Source organism: Phalacrocorax carbo, chromosome 8 (genome assembly GCF_963921805.1).
Source record: "Phalacrocorax carbo chromosome 8, bPhaCar2.1, whole genome shotgun sequence".
NCBI classification, from domain to species: domain Eukaryota; kingdom Metazoa; phylum Chordata; class Aves; order Suliformes; family Phalacrocoracidae; genus Phalacrocorax; species Phalacrocorax carbo.
In genome coordinates this window covers 1757640-1783965 of record NC_087520.1, presented here as the reverse complement: position 1 = coordinate 1783965, position 26326 = coordinate 1757640, and the positions used below count along the sequence as shown (strand labels likewise).

Below are 26326 nucleotides of genomic sequence, written 5' to 3'. Positions count from 1 at the left end.
AATATCACTTTAATATCTACCAGTCAAACCAAGAAGAGCGCCCTGGTTTGCTTCCAGCAGAGATACGTGAACGTCGAGTTGATATTTTTAAAGCTTTATGTGCGAGACATCAGCCAGTGTTGCCAAATTCTGGTTTAAATTTATACATCCTGGCTCAGTCTTGGTTTAAAAAAAAAAAACCCACCACCAGCATAACAAATTCAGCATCTTTTCCTTATTGCAAATTGTTTTGGCATCAGATGTCATGGTCTGTACAGTGCAGTTATTGTCTCTTTATCTGATCCAGTGACTAACTCGACGCTATTGTTGCAATAATATTATTTCAGGCCAGGTAAAGCACTCGGGTTACCTTTGCGGATGACACAGAACATGGCGTGTCTTTTAATGAGTCATAGCTCCATAGTGCGTGCAAATAAATAACAGGAAGGGTGAAAAATAACCTGGATAATTTATTTTTAGCAGTCTAATGCGATGCTGGTGACACACGAGGCAGCAGCCGAAGGCGGGGGGAGGCAGGGTGGTGTGTGCCGGTGGATGGGAGCCGTGGATGCTCTGAACCCAGCCTGGGCCTCGGCAGCACAGCCCCGCCTGGGTAAGCCATAAATCATGCCGTAGGAGCAGCTCCGACTTTTTGTCACTAAAAATAAATAACTGGGAAGGAAACGATGCCGCGTTCGTTGGCGAGGCGGCTGGAAGCGGGCGGCCGCGCGCGTTGGCGCGTTGCGTGCTCGGTGCCGGCGGTCGCGTCCTGCCCCGCGTTGCCTCCCCTCGGGAGGAGTTTGGGTCCCGGCTGTCGGTGCGGAGAGCGAATATCGGTGTCGACGCAGGAAGAGACTTTTAATGACTTGGGGATATGAGGGGTGGGTTTTAGTCCCCTCCTGCTCCTTGTGTGCGGAGGTAGCCCTAATCGCGGGTGCCCGGGGGTGGCAGGCGTGAGTGGGCGATGGGGGGATGCGGAGCCCCGCAGAGCACCACGCAGGCAGCCGAAATCTGTGCAAATGTGATAAAGCCTGGAGCTCCCTTCATAATTTTCATAAATTATGAAAATTACACATGCCTGAGGCCACGTACATGTTGTTTTACTAACGTCTGGATGAGAGCGGGAGGAGGCAATGGCAGGGGACAGCCCTCCTGGCCCTTTCCTCTGACCTCCGTCCCCATCCCACACCGTCTGTCCGTGCTCACCCCATCGATGTGGCTGCAGCCTTCGAGCAGACCCCATCTCTAACCGCTCGGTGTACGAAAAGCGCAGGCTCCGCTCCTAGAAATGAGACGCACGATAGCAGGGAGTGGGTCTGAAATGTCGAGGGAAGCTCTGTAGGACGTGCCTGTCCGCAAAATCTCTCTACGTGGTGGGTACCGCTGACTTTGGGGTGGGCTTTTTTTAATCTCCAGCCAAATTTTCATACTGCAAGTTGAGCTCTAGCCCTGTGGAAGGAGCAGCCTGACTTCAATGCAAGTGTCCCTGGCATAGTTTAGAGGTGGAGGGAAGGAGAGAATTGCTCCTACAAGTGGACAGAGTAGGGTATTCTCACCGAGGAGCAAGCTCTTCTGTGCTGCAGGTGAACTGCGGGATATTAAGCGATGTGCACCCTGACGAGCCGGGCCGGGGGACAGAACAACCCCAGCATCACCCTGAGTTCCTTGGCCGAAATAAATCGGTGGGGCTGGAGAGCATCCTGGCAAGGGGCCGCGTGCCTGCGGGGTTCCCCTTGCTGCGGCTCTGGCTGCTGGTGTGGGAGCTCCCCACCAGGCTGGGGACTCGGGGTTCCCCCTTCCCCTGGGGAGCTCCCCACCAGGCTGGGGGTGCCCCTTCCCCCGGGGAGCTCTGCCGTGCTGGGGGCTCGGGGGTGCCCCTTGCCCTGGGGAGCTCCCCACCAGGCTGGGGACTCGGGGTTCCCCCTTCCCCCGGGGAGCTCCCCACCAGGCTGGGGGCTCAGGGGTGCCCCTTCCCCCGGGGAGCTCCCCACCAGGCTGGGGGCTCAGGGGTGCCCCTTCCCCTGGGGAGCTCTGCCGTGCTGGGGGCTCAGGGGTGCTCCTTCCCCCGGGGAGCTCCCCACCAGGCTGGGGGCTCGGGGTTCCCCCTTCCCCTGGGGAGCTCCCCACCAGGCTGGGGGCTCAGGGGTGCCCCTTCCCCCGGGGAGCTCCCCACCAGGCTGGGGGCTCAGGGGTGCCCCTTCCCCCGGGGAGCTCCCCACCATGCTGGGGGCTCAGGGTTCCCCCTTCCCCTGGGGAGCTCCGCCGTGCTGGGGGCTGAGGGTGCCCCTTCCCCTGGGGAGCTCCGCCGTGCTGGGGGCTCAGGGTGCCCCTTCCCCCGGGGAGCTCCCCACCAGGCTGGGGGCTCAGGGGTGCCCCTTCCCCTGGGGAGCTCCGCCGTGCTGGGGGCTCAGGGTGCCCCTTCCCCTGGGAGTGCTGCCCCCGCCATGGCTTTCCCACACGGAGCTGGTGGATGAGGCGGCAGCCGCCCGGTGTGTATCACAACCATCCATGGTGCGTATCGGGGGCTGTGATTCCCGGTCGGGTGAGGGGGTGTCTGCACCCGTGTGCCAGTGTCCCTGGGGCCAGCGAGTGCCTGTGTTACGAGTTATCCCACCCGGGCTCCCGACTCCCTCGATTGCTCCTGGTGTGCGTGGTATCAAATAACTGATTTTGGCCTACTTTCTGCTTGTATTTTTAGAATAATTGCTATAAACATTCTTCAGGATGTTTTTTAAAAAACCACAACAGCCATTTATATATTTAACAATATATATTTTTATATATATATAATTTCTAGATCAGTACATTCATCAGTACTTGCTTCTCTTCACAAACAGAAGAACTCTTACAATAGTAGACTTTCTAAAATAAATACTATTAAAATAGAGCTTCAAAATAAATATTCTATACAAAGAAAACCTTCTGTGGTAACTTTTCAGGGTGTATATGTGGTAGGGTGGCAAGAGGAGAAGGGGGAAACCTTTATCAGCGTGTCCAAGTGTGGGAGGGGAGGGGGAATACCCAGTGCTGTGAAAGGGTGAGGGCTCGTCCAGGTGGGAAAGCCGGTGCCCAGGGAGCAAAGGTGTGAATTTAGTAGCTGCTCCTTGTACCCGGCGGGCACTGGGACAGAGGGTGCGGTGGCGGTTTGTTTGTTGAAGCCGCTCTGGTGACGGTGAGCTCCAGCCGGGGACATGGCGCGGCCGTAAAGTCCCCCCTTCTTGCTCTCTGGGCCTTTGCCTCTGTGCTCGGGCAGAGGACAAAGCCCGGCAATGAACCTCCCAAAGCAATGAGCAGGTCAGGGCAGTAAAGCCTAAGCGCCCTGCCATCCTCCTCCTCCTCCGGAGCCGCTCTGCGGTGGCACAGCATCGGTCCCGGGGGAGCCTGCCCTCGCCTCCCATCTCGCCTTCGCGGTCCCACCGCCCTGACGTGGCCGGAGAGCAAACGTGGCACCCGAGGCTTGTGCTGACCAGTTTGCAAGGGGGAACCCGACCTGCAGCCCAGAGCTGCCGCCTCCGTGTCCTCACGGGGGCTGAGCCCACACGGCACCGTGCCCGTGGTACGTCTCAGGGTTGGGAGGAGACCCAAGTACCTTAAAAGGGGATGGGGGGGAAATGGGGGCATTGGGATGGAGGAAGAGAGGGGAATAAAGACATTACTGACCGGAGACGTACCCTCCGCCAGCCCCGCGGCCGGCAGAGCCCCCGCTTCGGCTGACCCCGAGCCTTCCCGAGCGCTCTGCAAAGAGCTCAGCGCTTTCTTGCCATGCCTTGGGCCAGGAGCTGAGGGAGCAGGGTCCGACCGCCGCCGTGCCGGGGGGCCGAGGAGAGGGAGGGTCGCCCTGCTACATTTACCACTGCTCTAACACATCCACTAACGCTTTACACTCTTCCAGCGTGGGAGCGGCTTAACACCATAGCAGGATTTATATATTAAAAGAAACCAACAGAGAAATAGTTTACAACTATGTACAATGAAAGGAAATCCATATGGGATTGCCGGGTGTATATACATGAGTGTAGATTGGCACAGTGGCGACCGCTCCAGCGTTGTGTTGGCTTGCAAGGACCATGCATCTAAACCACAGGCAGATTTTCAGCAAAAATCCCCCAGGAACAGCCAAAGACAGAGGGTCAAAAAGGCAAAACTACCATAGGAGGAGGCCATTTGAATATGTATGGTCCCAACAGAGGAGGGCAGCAGGTAAATACCTCTTCTGCTGCATTTTCTAGCCTGCTTGTATCTTAGAAAAATGATTTATCTTATTAAATACAATACCTTATACATTCAACCAACAGCTAGTCTGGGTTTGGTTTTCCATTTACCCTCTCCCCTCTCATTTGTGCAAGATAATATACGTACAGCTCTCGATCCCCACCTGCTCCCTTCTTTCTGGTGTCCCCATATGGTCAGCATGAGGATAAACTATAGGAAATGGTATCTGGTGACAGATGTAGTATCCCTTTTCCTATGATTTATCATATACAAGCTAGCAAATGTTATAAATATAGAAAGTTTTTGTTTTCTTTTTTAAATTCCCCATTCAATAAATATCTACAATTAAGCTTAACTAAACCCAAAGTCATCCAGGTTAAATGAATTCTTTAAACAGAAGACACCAGAACCCCCATCAGTCTGCTCCCGCCAACCCCTGCGCAGCAACTCTATTGCGACCAAGCAAATGGGATTCCTGGAAATGCTACATGAGCTCTGCCTATTGCTTATCTAATTAGAGATGACATTTCACTGTCGCTGCTGTGCATTTACTGAGGAAATTTCCTCTAATTAAAAAAAAAAAAAAAAAAGAAAAGAGAGGCTAGATCAGTTTTCTGCATGCAACAAGTACCTACCTACTTATTACAGTGTTGCATGTGTGGACGAAGACTTTTATTTAGCACCTTGTAATTGTCAAGAGAAAGGGGTTACTGCATCCCGAGGGAATGCAGAGCCGGCCCTAGGATGAGTGCACGGACAAAGCCGATGATAGTCACTTACTGAAAAGCACGGGCGAACTTCTTAAATACGCTCTCTTCCCTCCCCTGGCTTTTCCTAGCATTTGTTATCACTAAAATAAACACTAAAAGCATTCTTTACGCTTAAAAAGACACACTTTTGTACAGAGGAGGCAAAAGAGGAACAGCAGCAATAGAGATGGGGGAATGGGCTGTACTTCAGGCAAATGCCATTCATCCCCAAGACAAAAAAAATTAAAATCTTAATATTTAATGAGCAAAGAAGAGCTTGTTCCAGGAGAGGAGTTACTGGATTGGTATCCCTATAAAAATACACCTACGTGTATCATACACTTAGGTTTTTTGTGACTTCTTACCAGAGCTTAGGAGGTTTAGAGAAACAAACACTAGCGTCTTAACTTTGTGGCGTGAGTTAAGATCCCCTTTGCTCCAGCACCGGGGGAGCGAGCGCGCGCGCTGGGGGAAGCGGGACTCGGCCAACAGCCTTCTGGAGCAGGTTTGTACTGCTGATGTGAAATTAATATTCACTGAATGAAACCTGATGCTACAGATCAGCTCACAGGCAGGACGACATGATGTTTATACAACTGCCCGAACACATCCTGCCGCTATTCTTCCCGGGGAGGGAGCGACCCTGCTACCGTCTTGCTTTTAAAAAGAGGGTCCGAATCAACGTGGCTGGGTGGGTTCAAAGAAAGCAACGTGCCTAAATGTGAAGAGACCCTTGTACTCATGACCTGTATCTTTACTTCTGGCTCAAAATCTTTGAGGGACACAGAAATCTTTTGAGAAACACGTACTTTGTGTGCAACTGGCCCTTCTAACGGTGTGCAGGTGGGGAAGGAGGGAGTTAACCCATCACCTTCAACAGGCTGCTGGTAGCAAATCAGAGTTTGGAAGGAAAGCGAAAACAAGAAGCCCACCCTGAATACGATGAATCCGATGCAGCTTTCTGCAGCCGGGAGTGGGTATTGCTTGTGCGGCCGTGCCTGCCAAGCGAGCAGTTAATGGTTCTTGTGGTATGCAGGCATGGTGAGCAGCCGTCTGTCCGTCCGAACCAGGAGTATTTAAGCAGCTGTACTTCATGATATACATAGGTTTTTCAGCCTTCACTCTACATTATTAAGATTCCTCCTTTGGCCCCATCTATTTAAATTCTGACCAGTTCCGAAACCCTGAATAACCCAAAGTGCTTCAGTTTGTGGAAGTAGTTGCTTCTGCTTTCTCTGAAGGCAGAAGCCCAACGTCATCCTCCGAACACAGGTTATTAAAAAGAGCCAACGCCACCCCCCTCCACGAAGCGTCCTCCCACTCCCTGCCCTCCCAAACTATCAAAAGGGCTTTTCTGGCCTGCTTCCTTTGCTCTCCGGCAACGCCTTGCAAATGACACTGTTTGTGTTTTTGCATCTGCATCCGGGCCGGCTCACTTGGTCGTAGCATCTCTGGGACAGCTTGACGCAGCCGGTGGCTGGCAGGTAGCAGAGCAAGCAAGGGAGCACCAGGGAGAGAGCGCTCATGAAGGACCAGCGGGCGCAGCAGTTTGAGTGGGAGCAGGAGCAGGGGTGGTCGGCGCACGTGCCCTCGTCATCCTCGTTGGTGCAGTGGTAGAAGACGCCCTTGACGAGACACATGCAGGTGGAGTAGTTGACCAGGTTCTGTGCCGAGCAGAGGCACTCTTGGTTGCACACCCAGCACGACGGCAGAGTCCGGGGGAGCGCACACTCCTTGCACTTGCATTTCCCGCAGGCTTCGCACAGTAGAAAGTGCTTGTCCAGTTCCTGAGACACAGGTCCCTTCAGGTCCAGGGGTTTGCAGTTAATCACCTTGGGCTGAATGCGAACCGCTCTGGGGGAGGACTGCTCTGCCATGGGTGCCGGGGCCATGTGGTCCAAGAGCCTTTGGTCTGAAGATGTGCTGCTGCTGCTGCTGATGGAGCTGGGGCGCCCGCTGAACGAAATCCAGGGGTGGGTGACATCCTGCTCACAGCGCTGCAGGTGCTGGTTGGTCAAGACCAGTTCATGGGGGCCTCGGGGACGCTTTTGGGCTGCCAGCTGGGAAGCGGTGGGGTTGTCGGTGTAATCGTTCTCTATGTGAGTTGTCTTCATTTGGTCGATCGGCAGGATGGTGAGTGGGTGCTGCAGCCGCCCATAGGGGATCCGACTGTCCAGCAAGGGCTGGACCATCACGGAGTTGGGGACAACGGTGATGTTGTGGGGAACCCGGGCCTCCATTGATAAAGCAGCCTGATTACTGGTGAAAAAATCAGCTCTTAAGTATCCTGGGGGAAGGAAAGGAGAAAGAAAAGGGGTGGGGGAGAGAAAGAGCGCATCGTTATTGAATCATGCTGCAACCCCAGCCCAAAGAGGGCTCTTGGCTGCAGCTGGTTATTATGCAGAAGGTCTTACAAGGTAAACCTGTCTCTGAGGGAGTCAGAGTGCTTGCCCAGGTATAAAGGGCATCACTCTTCCTTTGCTACTGTTTTCCGCTCCCTAACCTTGGCCATACATAGCTCCTCTGGTCCTGGGAGGGGTACTGTTACTGCAGGCTCCTCAAGTGCCCATTCATCATTTTTAGAGGGAAAGCACCCATTCATCATTTTTAGAGGATTACCCGTGCATATTCACACGTATTTTTGTCAGCAAACCGCCTGAAATGACTTATCTGAGGTTTGGGGATTTTCCCCGATTGACCCCGTTCCCCAAAAAAACCTTGATGCAGAATTGTGGCTCGCAGTTGTTGGCTTGGTACAAAGATCCCTCGGAGCGCGGGGCTGAGCACTTGTCCTCGCTAACCCAGAATGTGCCTGCGGGAGGGTGGCTTGGCTTCGGCGAGGAAGCGTCCCGTCTCCGCCGGGAGCTGCTGGTTTCAAAGGCTGCTTTCAGCCCTCCTGCGGGAGGTGGAAGTTCTTGCTCAGCAGCTCGTCTGGTTGCAAACCAGCGTGAGAGCGGACGGGCACGGCTCAGGGGGAGAGCACGCACACGGGTCAGACTTGATATGTCACCTCGCGCAGGTAATTAGGCACTCGTCTTCAAGACGCTAAGTGGACTAATATTTAGTTTAAGTGCTGTTTACTAGCTAAACTAGCTAAGCCGCCTATTGCCGCAGTTTCTAATTTCATTGAAAGGGTGCAATTCATCCTGGAGTCGATCCAAAGATTCAGCAGCGGCGTAGGACAAGAAACCACAGGAAGTAGCTAAACTTAAATCAAAGAACGGAAACGACTTGGTTCAAATTTAGAAAGTGCACATTGTTTTCTAGTAGATGTGCCATTTCCTCACGGGGTGACCTTTATTCATAAATAATATAATGTTGGAGATCAGTTTAAAGAAGCAGTGAGTAAAGCTTCAGAGCAAGTCGCAGGAGGGGGAAGAAGCTTCTGGTATCAAGTAAAAGGAAATAGTGAACGGCTTAAGGCATTGCCAGTTGTTTGTGTTCAGGCAAACAAGTTAACCTTTTCCAACAGGATGCAAGATTTTAATATTGCAGTAGTCTGAAAAAAGAAAAAGTCAGGGAAAAACTGCATCCGAGCACAACCAAGTCACACGTGAGAAGCGTGTGTGTGAGAGAGTAAATGCATGCACTTCTGCAAGAGCATTTCCCCCCCTCCCCAAATTCAACACAACTCTACAAAAATTGGAGCATGAGCTCGCTACGCATTTTTGGAAGGAGAAAGGGAAGTGCATTATTACCCACTGAAAAATGTTGTTAGGGTCCACTATTATATTTGTAAATCGTTGCTTTGATAGATCACTTGGCATTTGAGGGGCTGAAAATCCGCCAGTTCTCCCGAGATCAATAGGAGAGAGGGCTGACGCCGGCCGGGGGCCAGAGCAGCAACGCGTGGTCAGGGCGGCACATGCCGCCTCTGCGCGCTGGCACCGCGTCCTGCCTGCCGGGCTCTTTGTCCGCTGCGCAAGACGAGCAGGAAGAAGTGCTTTATCTAGCAGTAATGATGATTATCGTAATGCAGTCCTTATGCTGTTACTCTTCACTAGTTAAAATTCTCTGCTGGGTCTTAGCCCTTCATGCAAAAAATTTTTTTCATTATTCTTAGCTCGTTGACATCCTGACTTGAGAAACAAGAGAGTTTTGAAAGCATCTATTCCTACTTACTGTATTTAAAAAAGAAGCAATGATTCTGACAATCGTGGGGCACGCAGAGGCAAAAAATAATCTATTTTCTCTTGTACATCGGAATCCAGTGTTATGATATAAAGATTACTTGCTGCGAGCCAGAGTTTAGCAAAATAGTCAGTTCTGTATCGGCTAAGTGTTGTGTTTGCAGGAAGACTTTGATTTCACAGTTTGTTGGGTGGTTTTTTTTTTCTTTTTAAGGAGAGAGATGCAGCTGTTTTGGCTGGCAAGAGTAAGCGCGGCTGAGCTGATATTAGATGGAAGGTAGCTGGAGGAAATGGTGGCGTGCTGAGTGATGTTACAAGCCTATCTGTCTGGTCCTTCACATCACTGCCTCTCTGTAATTTTTAAATAAGCTCTAGCACAGGGCTCTGTGTTCTGGCCTGAGCTCAGTCCCACTTGTTACCGAGTCTCTGGTCCATTCACAGGAGGTTTAGACTGGATCTGTGGGCTGTTATTTATTTTAAGGTGGACCGTGCGCCAGCACGTGCGCGGAGGAGAGCTGTTCAGCCCTTAGGCAGCACCCGCCGCCTCTGTCCATGCAGCGGGGCTGATCTGACGCTGATTTGCCCCGGCACGGCGGCTCCAAGCCAGGCTGGCTCACTGAGGGCGCTCGGCATCGCTGGCGGCACCGCGCGGGCAGCCCCTCGCCAAGGCGAGCGGCGGGCAGCAGCCCGGGGGGGGCAGGAGCAGCACAGCGGAGCTGGCGCCTGGGCTTTGCGTTAACTCGGTCGCTGCGCAGTCTGCAACGGTCCAGAACTAGCGATGACGTCACACGGGAGTTATGTCATCAGGTTAATCTGGAGAAGGATTGTAGCCACAGGCACACTTCAACCACCCAAACCCCTGGTACGCAGACGTGGCCATAAGCAGGCAGACATTAAAAGATGGCTTAAAGGAGATAACGATAATCAGGATTTCAGAGTTAATTACCACGGAAAGGAGAGGAACCCTGGACTAAACTCCACACTTTGGGATGGGTAACGTTGACAGTTATTCATCATCTGTTTTCATTATAATACTCCTTCAAGTTGTCCAGCAGGCAAGCTGCTGCAGAGCAAGGGGAATGGAAGCCCTGGCACGGCGAGCTCAAAGACCCTGCAGATATTTGGGCAAAGATCTACTTGGATAAAACCTCTGGAGTGAAGACAGCCAAACACGACTCAGCTTTCCTACTTCTCAGACCCCTGCTCCGGACACGACGTCTCTCTTGCTGAAGATCACCTTTAAAACACCGTAAATACACACCCCACCAGTTTTTGGTGCTAGTGCTACACGTGGTCCTTTGACTTCTGCCCTGCCTTCTCACTCCTGAGCGGGGGGTTTCCCCAGTTGACTGCTCTCACCTTTTGAGCTACGCTTAAGCAACATAAATTTCTGATATTTATGGAATTTTCCAAGGACTGTGACTACATTGCTGCCGATGGTCTGGTCACCAGGAGGTTCAGCAGTGAAGTAAGATTGCTGGTGACAGACCAAGGCCAAACATCTCGAGTGCTGAGCTAGAGAGCGAGCCGGGTGGTGTTAATTCTGCAGGGAGGTGGTTCTCCATTGGGATCTGCCCAGATGACAGCAACGACGCCGCTTTATGGCGTGGTCGCTTCAGCTTTTGTGTCTGTGTGCCTCCTCGAGCATATGCCTCGTGCACATCTTTCCCTGAGCTCTTTCTGCTTAAACTTTAGGCCTTCATCCCATGAAAAGAAAGACTTCAGCAAAAGGCACCAGGTAGCACTCCATCTCTCACGGTAGAGAAGAGGAATCCAGGGAAGTTCTCGGGTTAAAGACTTGTGCTGCATCAGAAGCAAGCCAAGAAGCCAGGCTGCTCCCGTGAATTCTTGCAGCCTGAGGTGTGCCTTCCTGGGATGGATCCTGGTGGCTTCCCTGGAAGACCCCCCAAAGGCATCAGAACTTGACCTTGTTTGGTTGGTGTGTTGCCCAGAGGGAGGCATGCAGCTGCAACCAGTCTGAAACTGTTCCAGGATGACGGGAACAATAAAAGCAAGTCATCCTTTGAAACGCAGTGGGTTTGTAAGCAGATATAAGGATACCAGATACTCCTGTAAACAATCACGAGGTACGATGTCTGCTCAGCAGCAGGAAAGCTCATTCCCACCGCAGAGGCAGGGCACCATGACCTTCACCTCCCCACCAGGAGCCCATCGTGCTCGCAGGGTGCTTATCAGCAAGGACAACGTTGCCCTGAGCAGCAACGTTGGGATCTTAGAAACTGCAGCTTCTGTTCCAGCCACGTCTCACATCAAAAGTAGGGTTTGGGGTGACCTGGCAGAATTTAAGACTTTGAAAAAGGACAAGAGCTGAAGGGGTGTAACCTTGGGGCTCTTGCCTTGGCTCCAAAGGCCTGCACAGGTGAGCAAGGTGGGGTTCAGAGTGGTCAACGGTGTCTTGTAGTTGCTGGCGTTGGCTCAGATGTTGAAGGGACCTAATTCAGCGTACGGCACGTGGAACTGTGTGTCTGAAGCAGCCCCGGGTAGAAGTGGTGACAAACATGAGCAACTTCGGTTGGGAAGGGAGGCAAGAAGGAATAGGCTGAGCTGTCCCTCTCCCCTTTAACCAGAGTGCCTGAAGCTGCCTGTGGCAGCCACCCTGGCTAGCCAAGAAGGGGATGGTTACTAGAGATGAGCTGCAAATGGCAAACCCCCTGAGAAAGACCATTTCTGCTCATAGGGCTTGTCTGCTGTGTAAGAAAAGGACTGAAGTTTGTGATGCTGGTGTTGCGAACAGATCTTCTCCTTCTGGCGATGGCAGCTGGGTGCTGCTTGCAAATACTGAATTAATTGCCCAGATTGAACGGATTTAATATAACAAGATGTGTCATTTAAAGAAAATTGTAGATTAAAAGAAAGGAAAATAGAAGAAGAGACAATAAAAAAGTAGAATAGGAGATTTAAGATAAGTTTGCAAAAGCTATGAACTTCATGTAGTGCCTTTGCTGGCCGCTGGACTAATCCGTCCTGACTGCAAATTGCATTTTAATTGAGAAAAAAACGCCATACAGAGTACGTGTAAACAAAATCAGTTAATCTTCGACCGTCAGTAATTAGAGACATATTATAGCATTAACATAGGCACAAATTCGCAGGTTGCGATTGTACAGGCAATTTTCTGAAAGCAGACAACAGGAAGAAAGTGTGCTCTTACATTGGGATTTATACATTCTTTAGAGGTAGGTAAAACAATGAAGTCTTTTTCAAAGCAGAAATGTCAACAAACTCCCATGTAGAGAAAATTTCTCTTCCCCCACGCCATCCAGGGACTGCATGGTTGCTCACCACATACAATTTTCAAGTCAAAATACATTTCCTTCCAGGGGTTTAAAATTGGATTCTAAAGTCAAGTTCATAGATGTGCTGCAGTGCTTGTTTCATCTCTTCATCAAGATATTGCCAATTTAAAATTACTATTGTACTAGATAATTACAAGTCCTAAAGATGTAGGAAACCAACTGTTATTTTAAAGTGTTTTGGTATTACTTCAGGCTCGAAAGCTTTGTAAGATTCTTTAGTCACATGAAGTTAAAACAAAAGTGATCTTATGTTTTAATAGGATTTTGGACTTGCCTGCATAATTTTATAGAAAGCTACATCCTTGTAAGCGATTCTGTGAGAAAGTCATATAAACCCCCAGGAAAGCTCATTCTCATTAATGGCTTCTGAACAGGTTTTGAAGCAATAAGGTTCTAGTGTCTTTATTTTCAAAGTGGAGCTGGATAGCTTGTCTTCCAGTTACTGAAAAACAAAATGGATCTTGACTTAAATATCTAATGAGTGCAGGCATATAATGTTTATAAGTGTCTCAGTTACCTAGTAGTTAATAATTTTAATAAGTTCTTTCTCACACGGTTAACAATGCTGTAGATGTATGCGGTAACAAAAGAAAAATGAGAATAAGGGACTTAAGAGTCCAAAATCGGGTCTTGCACGGAAGCAATCCTGCAAATCCCGGCCCTGGGAAGCGCTGGTGTGACTCTGACACACCCCCGGTGCCCACAGTCCTGGGGAAGCCACGGGAAAATGGGAAATCGCGCTCTCACGACCCACCTCCTCTCCGCCCCGCGCCAGGCACCAGGTACCACAGTTTTGCCCAACCCACTTCTGAAAGATGCAGAAAATTTCAACGCGCAGGTGCTGACGTGCAAACCTCTGAGCTCAGTCTTAAATATCGCAGGAAAGAAGAGCCCCAGCCACGGTGCCTGGAGTGCGTTTGCTAATAGAGAGACCCCCCTATGATCAGAGAAGTAAGGTAGCCACCGTCAAGCCCTTCCACCCTTTGTAAGCTGCGTCTACCGGATCAGGGATCACTTTACCTCCTTCTAAAGAATTATGCCCTAATGACACCTCATGAGCAGCCTGTGCCTTCTGCTGCGGCCAAATGGCACCAGTGTCAGGGATGGGCTGTTTGCCTCGGCAAACCAAGCCTTCTCCTGGGGTCGCTGGCACTGGACGGTCCTGCGTGTGCTCTGCAACGCCACCGGTGCCCCCTCTCTCGAGCCTGGACCTGTGCCCTGAAACGTCGGGGAGCTGCTGAACGCGCGGTCGGTGCAATACTGCCCATCGCTGGGCGGTGGTGGCCGGCTCCGAGACATCTATACTGGTTATAATGGTACTAGGTGGGATGGAGAGTATGGTATGGGAAGAGCCACCTTCTGCCTTCTTACCATGAGCTAGAGAAGCATTTCTAGCAGAGTAAAACAGACTTGAGTTTTCAAGAAGAATTTTTGATCACAGGTTTCCAAGATTTTTCCAATCGTGGAAGCATCACAAGCTTTAGTGCAGAAGGGATAGAAAAATTACAAGCAAGAGATGAAAGGCCAAGCCCTGACTGGTGCCCATGGGGGCCGGGCACGGGAAGGCCTGAACCGCTCGCCTGGCATTTTGCTGTGGGTCAGTGATGGCGAGGGGACAGACCAGAGACCTGTGAATCATGTTGCCTAACAGCTGGATCACGCCTCCTCTTGGGTACTGTGATACTAGACCTGTTCTTATCCACGCAACAGCTGAGTTACAGGCTCTGAAAGAGACGTGGCAGGCGCCTCGTTCAGGTTAACGTATTTGTAGTTATAGTTGCAATAAATGTGCTGCAGAAATTTGCCTATTTTCTTGGCTATACAGACCACACGAATTTCTGAGACAACAGGGCAACAAGAGGAAAATTTAAAAGAGCAGCAGAATCTTTACAGATAAATCCGAACACAAAAAAAATTATCATAATTGAAAACAATATACTTTGAAGTAGCACAATGTCAAGGGAGGCCTGTGCAAGTCAACGCCATTCACAATTGATGCAAACCAATGCAAAATTCCTCTGATTTTCGAACAATCACGACTATTCTCTCTTCTGTGGTGGTTTGGTTACGCAGTCTAGAAAACCTGATCTAGACAGCCTCGATCACAGCTCCATCCCGTGCTCTGGGGACGTGCACAAAGGCTGCCTCGCTGGCCCCGGCACGGCGTTGGAGAGCAGGACCCACCAGCGACGTGCAGCTCCTCCCGACAGCTGTTTGGAAGAGAGGGAAATACCCAGGACATGCCTTGAGAGCGAAGCCAGGGTGTATCTGGTGTAAGGGCTATCCTTGCTGTCAAAGGGCTTCGCAGAGCGTGTGCCCTGCGAGGGGTGGCCCTGGTGGAGCAGGGAGCTGGGGAGGAACTGGGAGCAGGCAGGGCGCTGCTTCCCCCAGAGCCAGCGAGAGGCATCGATAAAGGACTCGCTTCCCCGAGTCCTGGCAGAGGAGGGGCTGACAAGGCAACAAATTCTGCCATTGCCTTTGTTTGGCATTAAGGACATCCTCTTGCCCAGAGCTCCCAGCAGTGGCAAGGGGAGGCTGCTGCTGATGGAAGTCAAAAGGTTCAATAAAAGCTTTTATTGAGGGGAGACTACACTTGAAGTTAAAGGAGACCTTTCAGTAAGCACATGTTTTTAATGTGTAATTAAGAATAATATATAATGTTGGAGTTCATTAAGACTGAGTTAGGCTGTCTGAATTTTGAGTCAAGCTGTACGTGCTTTAAAAAGAGCTAAAAAAAAGCCCTTTTCCATAAAGCGTGTATTAATATCAACAAAATATTGATACTAATTCTTTTTGTTCCTCTGCTCAGCCGCCTTCTCCAAGGACAGCTAGAATTTTCTCTACGAGTAATAAGGGGAAGAAAAAATTTAGAAAGCTTATTAGGGAAACCTGCCATTTTTTAAAATGAGACACTAAATTCTTGCCAGAGCGTAGAAATTCAGGAGCTGGGAAATGAGACCTGTAGACTTCCAAGAAGCTGTCTCTGTCCAGCTGAAGTCTGTGCCTGTGATGTGAGGGAATAAAGCACATCTTGGACCACTAACACTCGGATCTCTGGGGACTCAAATTTCTTAGTCAAGGCTTTGCATTGGATAAGAATATTTATTTTAAGGCCAGAAAACTAAGCTCAGGTATGATCTGTTAAGCTAATGGTACTAAATGGTAACCAAGTTAGAAGGATTTTGTATTTTCTCAAGGAAATACATTGTACTGCATGTGAAGAGAATAGAAAACAAACAACACTTGTGCAACTGTTTGCCTATAAAGAGGCAGTTTTAAGCACTGGGCCCCATTTGGAAAAATCTTACAGCAATATGATAAATGAATTTTTTGCTTTTACTGTTAATATTTGGAAAGCTATATAACTATGAATTAATTATTGTTGTAGTGTTGCAAGGCTTGTGAGTTTTATTTCACTGAAGTCTGATAACGGGAGTTTATTTGGGGGAAGGGGGAGGATTGCTTTTTGAGATGTTGCTTTTCCCAGTATGATTTGGGAGTTAGTCATGATTCCATGAAAACAGCTTTTGTTTTGCTGTTGCAGGAGGAGAACAAATAATTTCTCCCCTGCACATACCTCATGGAGAATTTCAAAAGGACTGCAGTATTCAGAAATAGTCCTTTTAATTTTATAATACCAATATAGAGTCCCTTCTAGCAACAGAAAACACAGTAGCCCATGGAAAATGGCACATTTATCAATGAGACATCCCCAGTGGGGTTCCAATAACTGAGAAGAACCCCTCCTCCTGCTATCATTCATTTTTATATGGAGAAGGGGGAAGCTAGTCATCAAGATCATTGTGATTCAGTGCACAAATTGTAGCTTTATTCTCCAACCCAAAATAAAGAGGGGGTGGGGGGAGCGTTAATACTGGGAGAGCTGGGTTTCTCATTCCCTAATTAAACAGCGATTCCTGAGCTGATTTTTGACATAGTTTACCCTTAGCATGGCGTGGAAGGAAAAAAACAGGAGCTGAAGAAGTTTTAAAGGATCTAGAACGTGCCTTTTCTACCCTGGCTAATTCAGGGATGCTTTTCCTTTTCTCTTTCTTTCTCTCCTTCACCCTTTAAATAAAACCTTGGGGCTCTAAAAGATTTAAATCCAGAAATCAGACCCTTGGTCACTTCAGGAAAAAGAGCGAAGCCTTTTCCTCCTGTGATTAATGCTGATATTCATTTGCACTGCCATTTCCAGTCCTGCTTTCCTCTAAGACCTTTGTGCCTTTTATATGCCCCTTTCTGTTTTTTCCATTCCCCTTCTGATAATGAATTTTCAGAAGATGTCGTCTCTAGGCTTGTCTTTCTCCTGTGACGCCAGGACTGGTACCAGAAAATAAAAGCCTGTCTTCTCTTTGCTACGCAGTTGGTAGAGAAGAGCAGCCAAGACAGGTTTTACCTCCATATATAATATATTTCATATACCTTTAGGAAATTATTCTAGGTACACATTTTTATTGCTTATCTAGCCTTTAAAAATATATATATTATCCATCCAGATGTAAAACTGAAGCAGCCAAGTGTACAGCAAGACAGGGGACAGAACAGTGATGGAATAAGGCACCGAGGCCAAAGGAAAAAAAAAAAAAGCCCAGTTGTATGAAATAAAACACTAAAGAGCAAAGGTCACACAGAAAAGATCTGACACACCAGTGGCTGATCTCTGAAGTGTCCTATTATGGAGACAGCCCAGAACTGCTTGACACTAACAAGACATAGGGCTTGGAAAAAGGGAGGAAATGCGTATAATCAGTTTTCATATTCCAAAGCAAGGAATATCCAATTCTTACTTGTCAGCCCAGGTAACCATCTATTTAAGCTCCTTTTTTTGGGGAAAGAAGGGGTGAAGGAGAGGGCATCCCATTGGCAGAAAGAAGAGCCTTATTCTGCTGTAAAAGCCCTGCAAATAAACCCGACGCAAGTATGGTGAAACCTGCCTGCCATATACGTACACCAAATGCAGATGTTGATGAGAGGACACAGAAGAGAGGTACAAATAAGAAACATGAACGCAAATTCTGCAAGAAACAGGCTATTTCTTCCAACTGCAAAGTCTGCTTTAGGTTGTGAAGCATCAGACAGCTATCCACTATATATAACTATAGATAATTGCTGTTGGAAAAGTCACAGGCAGAAATATGCTCACAGTCAGTGATCTTTAAGGGACAAGACGAATGCATCTAGAAAGAGCGCAAGATTTTTTCCCTCGGGGAACAGGCTCGATTTTTTTTTTCCCTACTTAAAAAACATCTAACATTTGCCCGCAAACACGAATTTCGTACTTACTTTCAATAATTCAGCTAAGACCATCTCTCCATAGGCGAGTTAATCCTAAATCGGAGGCGGGCGAGGGGGGCCGGCCCCGGGGATGCCCTGGCGGGAGCTGCGGGAAGGGACCTGCGAGCGCGGCGCTGTCAGCGGCCGCCGCGGTGCTGCGGCCGCCGCTGCCTGGGAAAATGGCTATTTTATGAATGGGAGGGCAGCGGCTCCTTCCGCGCACGCGCGGCCTCCCGACTCTATGAATGGGTGGGCACCGGGGCGCCAGCGCGCATGCTCGGCTGCCTTTTATGAATGGGGGGCTGGAGAAGACCTTACTGGGAGTTGCGGAGGACGGGTACGGCTCGCGCTTTTTTTTTCCTCTCTTTTTTCCTTCTTTCCTTTTTTTTTTAATTTTTTTTTTTTTTATGAATGGAGGGTAGGCGGCAGCTACACATGCACCGCGCCCCCCGCCCGGGACTGGAGGTAACGGGGGCGGGGGGGCACAGCCGAGCCCCCTCCCCACGGGCCCTGGGGCTCGCCCTGCTCCCGGTCCCCCGTACCCTCACCCCCCACAGGGTGCTGTGGCTAGTGGGGAGCGGCCTCAAGGAGCCTCCGTTGCCCCCCAGTCGCCCCATCCCCACCCCCCGGTGCTGTCGGGGAGCGGCCTTGAGGAGCCTCCGGTGCCCCCCAGTCGCTCCACCCCAAACCCCTGGTGCTGCCGCTGGCGGGGAGCGGCCGTGAGGAGCCCCCGGTGCCCCCCAGCCGCCCCCTCCCCCTTCCCGCCGGGGCCCCGAGCCGCGCTGCCCCCCGCGGGTGCGCCTTGCGGGGGTGTGTGTGTGCGCGTTAGGCTGCAGCTTTTGGCGGTCCCCGCTTTCGGGGTGTGCGGTCGCGAAGGGAGAAAATATTCCCGATTTCCCTTTAGCGTTTGGCTGCTTCGGCCGGGTTTAGCCCTGCGGCTCGGCCCCCCCCACCCCGCCCCCGCTGCAGCACCGCCGCCTCCCCCCGCCTGCCGCAGCCGGGGCGGGTTGCGTGAAAGCGGGAGCCGCAGCTGCGTGTGCAACGTGCGGGGCTTTGGGTTTTGGTGGCTCTTGCCCTCTGCGGCGGTGGGACGGAGCTGGGCAGGTTACACGGAGCCACCGAGAGCGCAGAGAGGGTCCCGCTCGGCGGAAGCGAGGCGACTGATGGGCTCCTCTCAGCTTTGCGAATTTTTTCCATGTTTAGCTTTTTTTCTAAGCCCCGTTGGACCTCATCCCGAGCGCTCTGCGGGCGGCCCGAGGCAGGCCACAGGGCCGGATTTCCAAACGATCCTTAGCAAACAACTGTTATTCTCCTGTTCCGTGCTGAGGTCCCCGGAAAAGCTTGCCCTAACCGTGTGCTGGGAGCTCCGAAATGTCCTTCTGCGCTTCGGTTCCCATTCAGCAGATGGAGAATCCCGAGTTCCAGCTGGCGCAGGAGCGGCTTTGGGCTGGGTGTCCGTGTGTGCGGCGCCCCGCGGTCCTCAGAGGCAGGTTGCTTGACGCTGGAAATAATGCATTAAGAATAATGATGTATTTTTAATATGTGTGAAGAGCAGTCTTCAGAGCACAAACCAAGCCCCTTCTCGTTTCCTGCCATATTTACGGCACATATATTTAAAAGCTTGCACCGCGTTGAAAAATTGTCCCTGTTATTTATTTATTTAGCGCTAATATGAACGTTGTTATTGCAGATACACCCCCCTCCCGAAAAGATTTCTCTCTCCAAGCGCGTGTGCTCTGAGACGGATCGTTTGGTTACGTATGCGTTAACTCTGAGGGCAGAGACCTCTCCTGGCAGGAGCAGTGCTCGTGGGTCACGGCAATTCATGGGCAAATGCAGTTTAACATGGAAAGGACGGAAGAAGGAGACTCTAAAGCTTAACTGAGCGGTATATAAAACATTACTAGACTTCAAATATACGAGGCTGATGCTCACATTTGAGAATAAATAGAATACGGTTGTTAAGAACGTTGCTTTGTTATTGGTTGCATTCCTTATAATGTAACGCTGCTTGAAGGACAGGCAAGCATAGGTACTGTGTGATTTTGAAAATTGGCAAAATAAATGGGTAATGGAAGAAAATACAATTTAAGAAGGCTTATATAGAGGGGAAAGAAACCCCATCTCACTGTATTTAGTGCTGGAAGCCAGCTCAAAGCTGAGAAACTCAAATGCCTGAGAGAAAGAATCTGCTCCGATCCCATCGCTTTTCAACGCTGGCTCGTGCACTAATCCTGACCCTCAGTTCGGGTTTTGCGAGTGTGCCGTAGCACCGCCGGCGTGCGAGCGCCAGGCGTCTCAGCATTAAAGGCTTTTCTATATGAACGCTGGGCTCCGTGTTTCGGGGCCGCACATCCAAAGCGTGCGGGGGAAGCCCTTTGTTGCGGTACGGTAAGCATCTCCCCGCGAGATGCCGGCTGCCCGCGTGGCAACTGCAAACGGCTGCGTGCGAGCACAGAAGGCTGGCGCTAATTACACAGCAGTTCCAGGCAAAGCCCAGCTAGAGCGTACGCTCTTGACAAAAGCCCTGGCAATAAAACTGAAAAGAGGAAATAAAAATTATTATTTCTATGTGCGAGGAGGAAATGGAGGCTGAATTCTGAAATGGTAAATCTTTGAGTTAATTCACCTCTTCCTTCTGCCTCGACCCCCAACACATTTAAAACATATATGACTGATCCTTCCCTGTGGACAGAGGTGTTTCTTGCTAAAGCTTATCACGTTTGCCACGCTCAGGCGTGCGAGGCTGCTTTGGACTGGAACTGCATGTGGATTCTTCCGATCTGCTATTCCCGTTTGCACCAGCGGGCCCTGGTTTGGGTTGGGGTTCCGAAGCTGAGCCGTGGGTCACTGAAGCAAAAACCCCAGCGCGAGGGCGGTGTGTTGGCCAGCCGCCCTCCGGCACCTCCTGGCTCTTTCGGCTTCTCTTTGCAAACAGGAGGAGCTGAAGATGCGCTCGCTGCCGCGCTGCGTGGGATGTGTCTCTGCCGCCCGCCCGATGCCCTGCTCTGCTTCTCAACTCCCCTTGTTCTTCTGCAGAAAGAAGATTGTGACGCTGCCTATGAGGACGAGACTGTCCTTGTAGCGAGGGCTTGGGGTGGGGGGGTTGATAACAGTGCCAGGGAGGAGCATGGCGTTATCATCGTGCGATCCTGGGAGCTGAGACTTTAAGAGAAATACCGCTTATCCTGAGACATGTAATATGTTTATATGCATTGCCAGTACCAGCGATACAGAGCTCTGCATTCCTTTCTTGCGCAGGAAATTAATTGCTTGTTTGTTTCATGCACTTTTAAACCCTGAAATGGCTGTAGATTTTTGAACATGATTTCTCCACTGCCTTGAATTGTGGCCCTGCCGCAGTTGCATTGCCTCTAAAGTAAGTTCTTTGATTTTGTTCTTGCTTATCCTTGGAAAAGCTGAAAAGTTGCCTGCGCTTTGTGATAGAGGCTACACCCTTATCTTCTGCAGGGCTTTGTGTAACTTTAACTGTCAGGCTCAAGTCGTATTATTTGTTTTACCGAAACTGTATGGAGCAGCAAAATATTTCTCCAGCTAATACTGCCTGTTCCTGGAACCTCCAATACCTGCCTGTCTTTTTTTCCTTCCCAATGAGGATAGAAAATACTCATCACCATCACCATCTAGCTGAACTCTTTGCGGTCGACTTTTATGTGCCCTGCAATTAGTAGAAGAGCTGTGATTCTATCACAGACTACAGTAAGTTGACATCTGAAATGGACGGTTTGTGCCCCGCTCTGCTAACCGCTGCGGTTTCCATAAAGTGCTGCTCGTTAGTTACTGTTTGCAAAGCCCTGAGAGTCTTGGGTACCTAGCAGCTACCGCCCTGAAATAACGGTGCGTGATAAAGGCCCCTCTTCCGACAGCCCATCTCGGCATCTCCCGCCAGCGCTGAGCCAGGCGCCTTGGCACCGGCTCGTCACCCGTGCCAGCCGTACGAGCGCGTTCGGGTGGGTGCCTGTCTGGTCACGTCCCTTAAACGTGTTGTGCCTCGCAAGGCTGCCATCCACCCCCCAAACCGTGCACAGGTCGAATACCCGAGTTGCCCCTGCGTGCCTTGGAAGAGGGGAACGGGGCCGCTTTGGAGGACGGGGTTCGTCAGCATCTCGCACCTGGGGACAAGCCGGAGTGCGGTTTCCTTCCCGACTGCCAGCGGCAGGAGATGGCGTTGCGTGAAGAAGCCGTGTGTGTAAGTGAGCGCTGAACAGACAGCCATGGGTATGGAATATTTAAGGGGTTTTCACGCTAAGGTGTTACAGCCTGCTCTGTGCAGCACACACATAACCTGCTTCTGAAAGCATGTAAGGGTTTCAAGGCTCAGAAGCTGGCTCTGCCTGAAGGGAATGTGTGTTACGTTACTACCCATGTTTTTAAGGTTATATTCCTTTTTCCCTACCTTTAAAAGAAGAAAGTTCCCCTTACAATCATGCATGTTAAACGGAACACGCACTTCTGCCCCCGGGCTTTGAAATGTGCGCTTTTCACAAACACAACATTATTAAAATAGATAAAACAAAATGGGATAGGCTCAACCCTGGGGCTTATTCAGAGGGGTCAGGCTACTCAGCCAAGCTTGCTTCTTTTTAACTGCGCTCCTGCCTGCCCGGCCTAAGAGAGCTGGGTCTATGGTGAGTGCCCGGCAGTCACCGGCAGCTGGCTCCTGGGCTCGCCTTGCAGCGGCTTACGTTGGAGCGTGGTCCTCCAGATCCACCTCTTCTGCGAGTGTGGGCTGGCAGGTCTCCAGGAAGGGCGTGTGTGTCTTGGCCAAAAGCTGGCGGTTTAAGGAAATGCACGGTTCCTAATCTACCATCAGAAAAAAGCAAATATGCAGGCAATTTAGTAAAGTGAAAGTGCAACCCCCCGGGGAATGCGTAACGTGTGCTTCTGAGACGTTTTGGATGTGTAGCCATGTTCTGTCTTAAATCTTCGGTCGCTTGGCATTTTACTATCTTTAAGCTGGATCAAGAGCACATGTGTAGGCTTTATCTGCTGAGGTTTTCCTGTACCTCCAAATCCTTTCTGGCTGGTGTTTGTAGGCTTACGGTAAGTCAGCGTGCAAGCAGCACTGCTGCGTGAAGAAGTAGCTAATTCCCTGTCTAAACTGATGTTGTGCATGGAATTTTCTAATTTGCTGGCAGTGGGTTCAAGGTATGCCAGAAGAGGTGGTTTTTAAACTTGGCCTTGCTTCTTGAAACCAACGGATGCCCTTATGGGTGGTTTTGCCATATGCTGGTGGTATGAGGAGGAAAACTGTTTCTGTCTCATTATATATTATAGGGATGGAAACTGTAGAATAAAATTTCCTATTAAAAATGAGAAAAGGGAATTTCAGTTTTTATCACCAGCTCTTAGAAATAGTCCTTAAAACCTGGATAACTGGATCTTTGCCTTCGAATCCACTGAGATGATCTACCCCTTGCATGGGAACGCACTGCCGCAGAACCCATCTAGGGCAGCATCGTATGATTCTGATGTGTTTGTGATGCCTCTGGCCATAGGCAGAGTAGGAAAAATTGGACCTACTGATAAATTTACTGATGCATTGTGCCAAATATTTGTCACAGATATGGCAGATGAGTTGTTTGGATGTTGCTGTAGGAATTCTCCTCCCGTTGTGCATTGCTAACAGCAGTTACTGTGCTGGCCTGTCATGCCTGGAAATAAATAAAAGGGGGTAGGTGTGGAATGACAAAAATATTGGCAAGATGGTGACGGCTACACTGGCAGTGGTATCGTGGGCTATCAGCCACGGCCTGAAGCAGGGCCATGTCGAGATGCTGAACAGAAACCAGGCACTACAAACCAGATGGCAAACAGAAAACAGAACTGCCTGTTTAGAGGCAGAGATGTTAGGCTTGGGTGCAGGGCTGTGTTTGTGAGCTTTCAAGGATCTGGGAGGATTGGAAATGGTTGAGCCTATTGCTCCCCCAGGAGACACCACTTCCCAGGAGCTCCCTTTGGGATCGCAACCCCCCAGCCTGCGTGGGAAGTAAGAGAGAAGCCCACCATTGCTGTGACCCAGAAAGGGAGGGAGGGATGGATGGATGTCGAAGCAGACCCTGTATTTCTGGTGGGTAAAGGTGCCGCTGGTATATCATGATGCAGCAATGTATCGTGAAAGTGTTCCTGAGCTTTGTCTTGTTGCCTTGAAATGGCACAGCACGAGCGGGGGCCTCTCCCCGGCAGCCACGGGGGCAGCACATCCCCTCGTCTTGTTATGAAATTACTTCGTAAGCTTTGTAATCCACCCTGGAGGTGACTAACTATCGTTATCTCTGTCATAAATGAGGCTATCACAGTTGTCCGCTTCTGCGGTGCAGATGAAAGGTCTGGGTTTCCTCCGCTCTTATCAGGCACCTGTTGCTTGTATCCAGACATTACTCACATCCTTTAAGTCACATCTTGTTTTGCATAATTAACACTGACCATGCTTCATTTCCTTCCTTCCCTTGCAGTTTTGCTCTGTGGCCTTACCTGGCTATGGAAACATTCAGTGTTATTTTTGAGTTTTACCGCAAGGAATGGAAATCAGCTTTGCCTTCGGGGGCCTCGGCTCATGAGAGATGAGAATATTTTAGTCTGTATAAGGGATGCTCTTTAGTCTTGAGCCGGTGCTGTGGCCATGGTCTGTGGTGTGAAATTCTGTACCAGTTCCTTATGAGTGGTTTAAAACAAACGCAAGCAAAGCTAAACAAAAGCCTATGCAGCGATCGCTTGCCGCAGTTGGAAAGTTGTGTTCAAAAATGGCAAGTCTTCCATCTCCTTGGAGCTTGTCCTCGTCAAGCTCGTGCCTCGGAGGACCGAGCCGGGTGCGCCCCAGGTGATGGAGAGCCGTGCGACGTGCTCCGAGGCGGGTCGGGGTGGTACCGAGGGGACCTGCTGACCAACGCACGTGTCACTGCCAGTTGTTTTTGGGTGATTTCTGGCACTGACATGTGGCTCCTGGCAGCGGCACGTACACGCTGGGTTTGAGGTGGGAACCGTAATGCCAGCACTTCTCCTTGCTGCAGTAATTCGTGATTCATTTTTGGTAATTCACTTCAGCTTTTAATAACTATTGACCTGATTTTACGTGAATAATTTGGTGTTTATGAACAATGTATTAGCTGAACCTACGCCATTGACCAAACCGTGAGCTCAGCGAGGTAGGATGAAAGTGCATAAAGTGTAAATGAAAGGTAAAGAGGAGTTTGGAAAGACAGTCTATGTGAGGAAGAGGGATAAAACGGGATTCCCCAAGGTGGGGAGGTCCTGAGCAAGTGAAGAGCATCCGGGGCAGAAACTCTGCTTGTCCTTCCACATCCCATCCGCTCGCTTGTCCTTACCCTGTGTTCTGACAGGAGCCCTCTTTCCTTTGCCTCTCGCTGGCCTGTTTCTTCCTTCACTTTCACTCAGATTTGGTACAAGCAGGAAATAAAATGTAATTCTTGCAGCTATCAACTCAAAAAATCAAGATCAGGACTGATCCTTCTTCACTCGGGTGTTGCTTGACAGAATAACAAGCTCTCACTAAAGAGCTTCCCTTGCAAAGGGACTTTCAGGAGCTGTGGTTAAGTTTGACCAATATCACCACTCAATGGCAAAACTTATTTTACTATTTTTTTTTCTCATGCACTTAAATCTGCATGTAACATTTACCTTATAGCTCAGCATGATGTGTTCGGTACCTCTACTGTAGAACTGAGGAGAGCCACGTTGTTTTACCTGTAATCCCAAAGAGTATCTACCTGCTCAGCATTAAAGTGACAGGATGATGCTGGCACATTTAAGTCTCTGGACACCTGCAGTTAACTGACATGCAATGAAATTCCCAGCTGGGAATTACTTGGATTATTTGGGTTGTAAGTTTGTATGTAAGGCTTTTTTTTTTTTTTTTAAAGATTGGGTATTATTCTCTATTTTTTGCAATTATATCTGACGTGTCTGGCAACTTTAATTCCACCTGAATGTACTGTCTTTTGCACTTGCTTTTCAACATGTTGCCAGTTTGAAGACATTTTTTGATGTGTTTCCTTTCTTCAAAGGATATCAAGCTGATTAAGGTTTGCTGTGTGCTGGCTGTCTCTCAGTCTCAACATCTGAACTTGGTATATCAGAGTGATTTGCCATTCACTGGGATAAAAAATTCCATTGAGGTAAATGCAAATTCTGACGTTGGTACCTTACCAGAATAAAGATTTTAGACTGGCTGTTCTGCGTAGCTGCTGTTTGCACAGGTAGAAATCCTTGGGGTAGAGCGCAGATATGGCCTGGTTGTAATGAATAAACAGGGTTCTGAAGCTGCTGTGATTGTTCCTGCTGTCCAACTGGCAGAATAACAGCACTTGTTATCAGGCAGAGACTCTGTAAATCCGAGATATGGATTTTTCCCATCGTGGGCTCCACGTCTGAAACTGGATCCACTCAGCCTCCGCGGAAGGGCTGTGGGTTATTTTCCAATCTGCAGGACTCAGCCACTTGACAGTAGATCAGTGAGGGCCCTATGGGAAATATTTCCAGCTGTTTCTGATTGAATAGATCATCTCAAGGACCATAAATTGTGAATCTTTCTATTTTTTTCCTGAATATTTATTTACGGTTCAGGTCAATAATCTCCAGAAACACAATTCTGCTTACAAACGAAATTCCTGGGCTGCATTCC

The 26326-nt window shown here is 49.7% G+C and overlaps 1 protein-coding gene across 1 annotated transcript; it reads right to left on the bottom strand.

Moving 5' to 3' along the window:
- Nucleotides 1-2730: 2730 nt before the first annotated feature.
- SPRY4 (sprouty RTK signaling antagonist 4) lies at nt 2731-17920 on the bottom strand. Its single transcript, XM_064458241.1, has 2 exons — nt 17674-17920; nt 2731-7227 (listed from the first exon to the last, which is right to left on the bottom strand). Exon 2 carries the CDS (start codon nt 7178-7180, stop codon nt 6281-6283), a length of 900 nt encoding a protein of 299 aa, XP_064314311.1. The 5' UTR covers nt 7181-7227; nt 17674-17920; the 3' UTR covers nt 2731-6280.
- Nucleotides 17921-26326: the final 8406 nt, after the last annotated feature.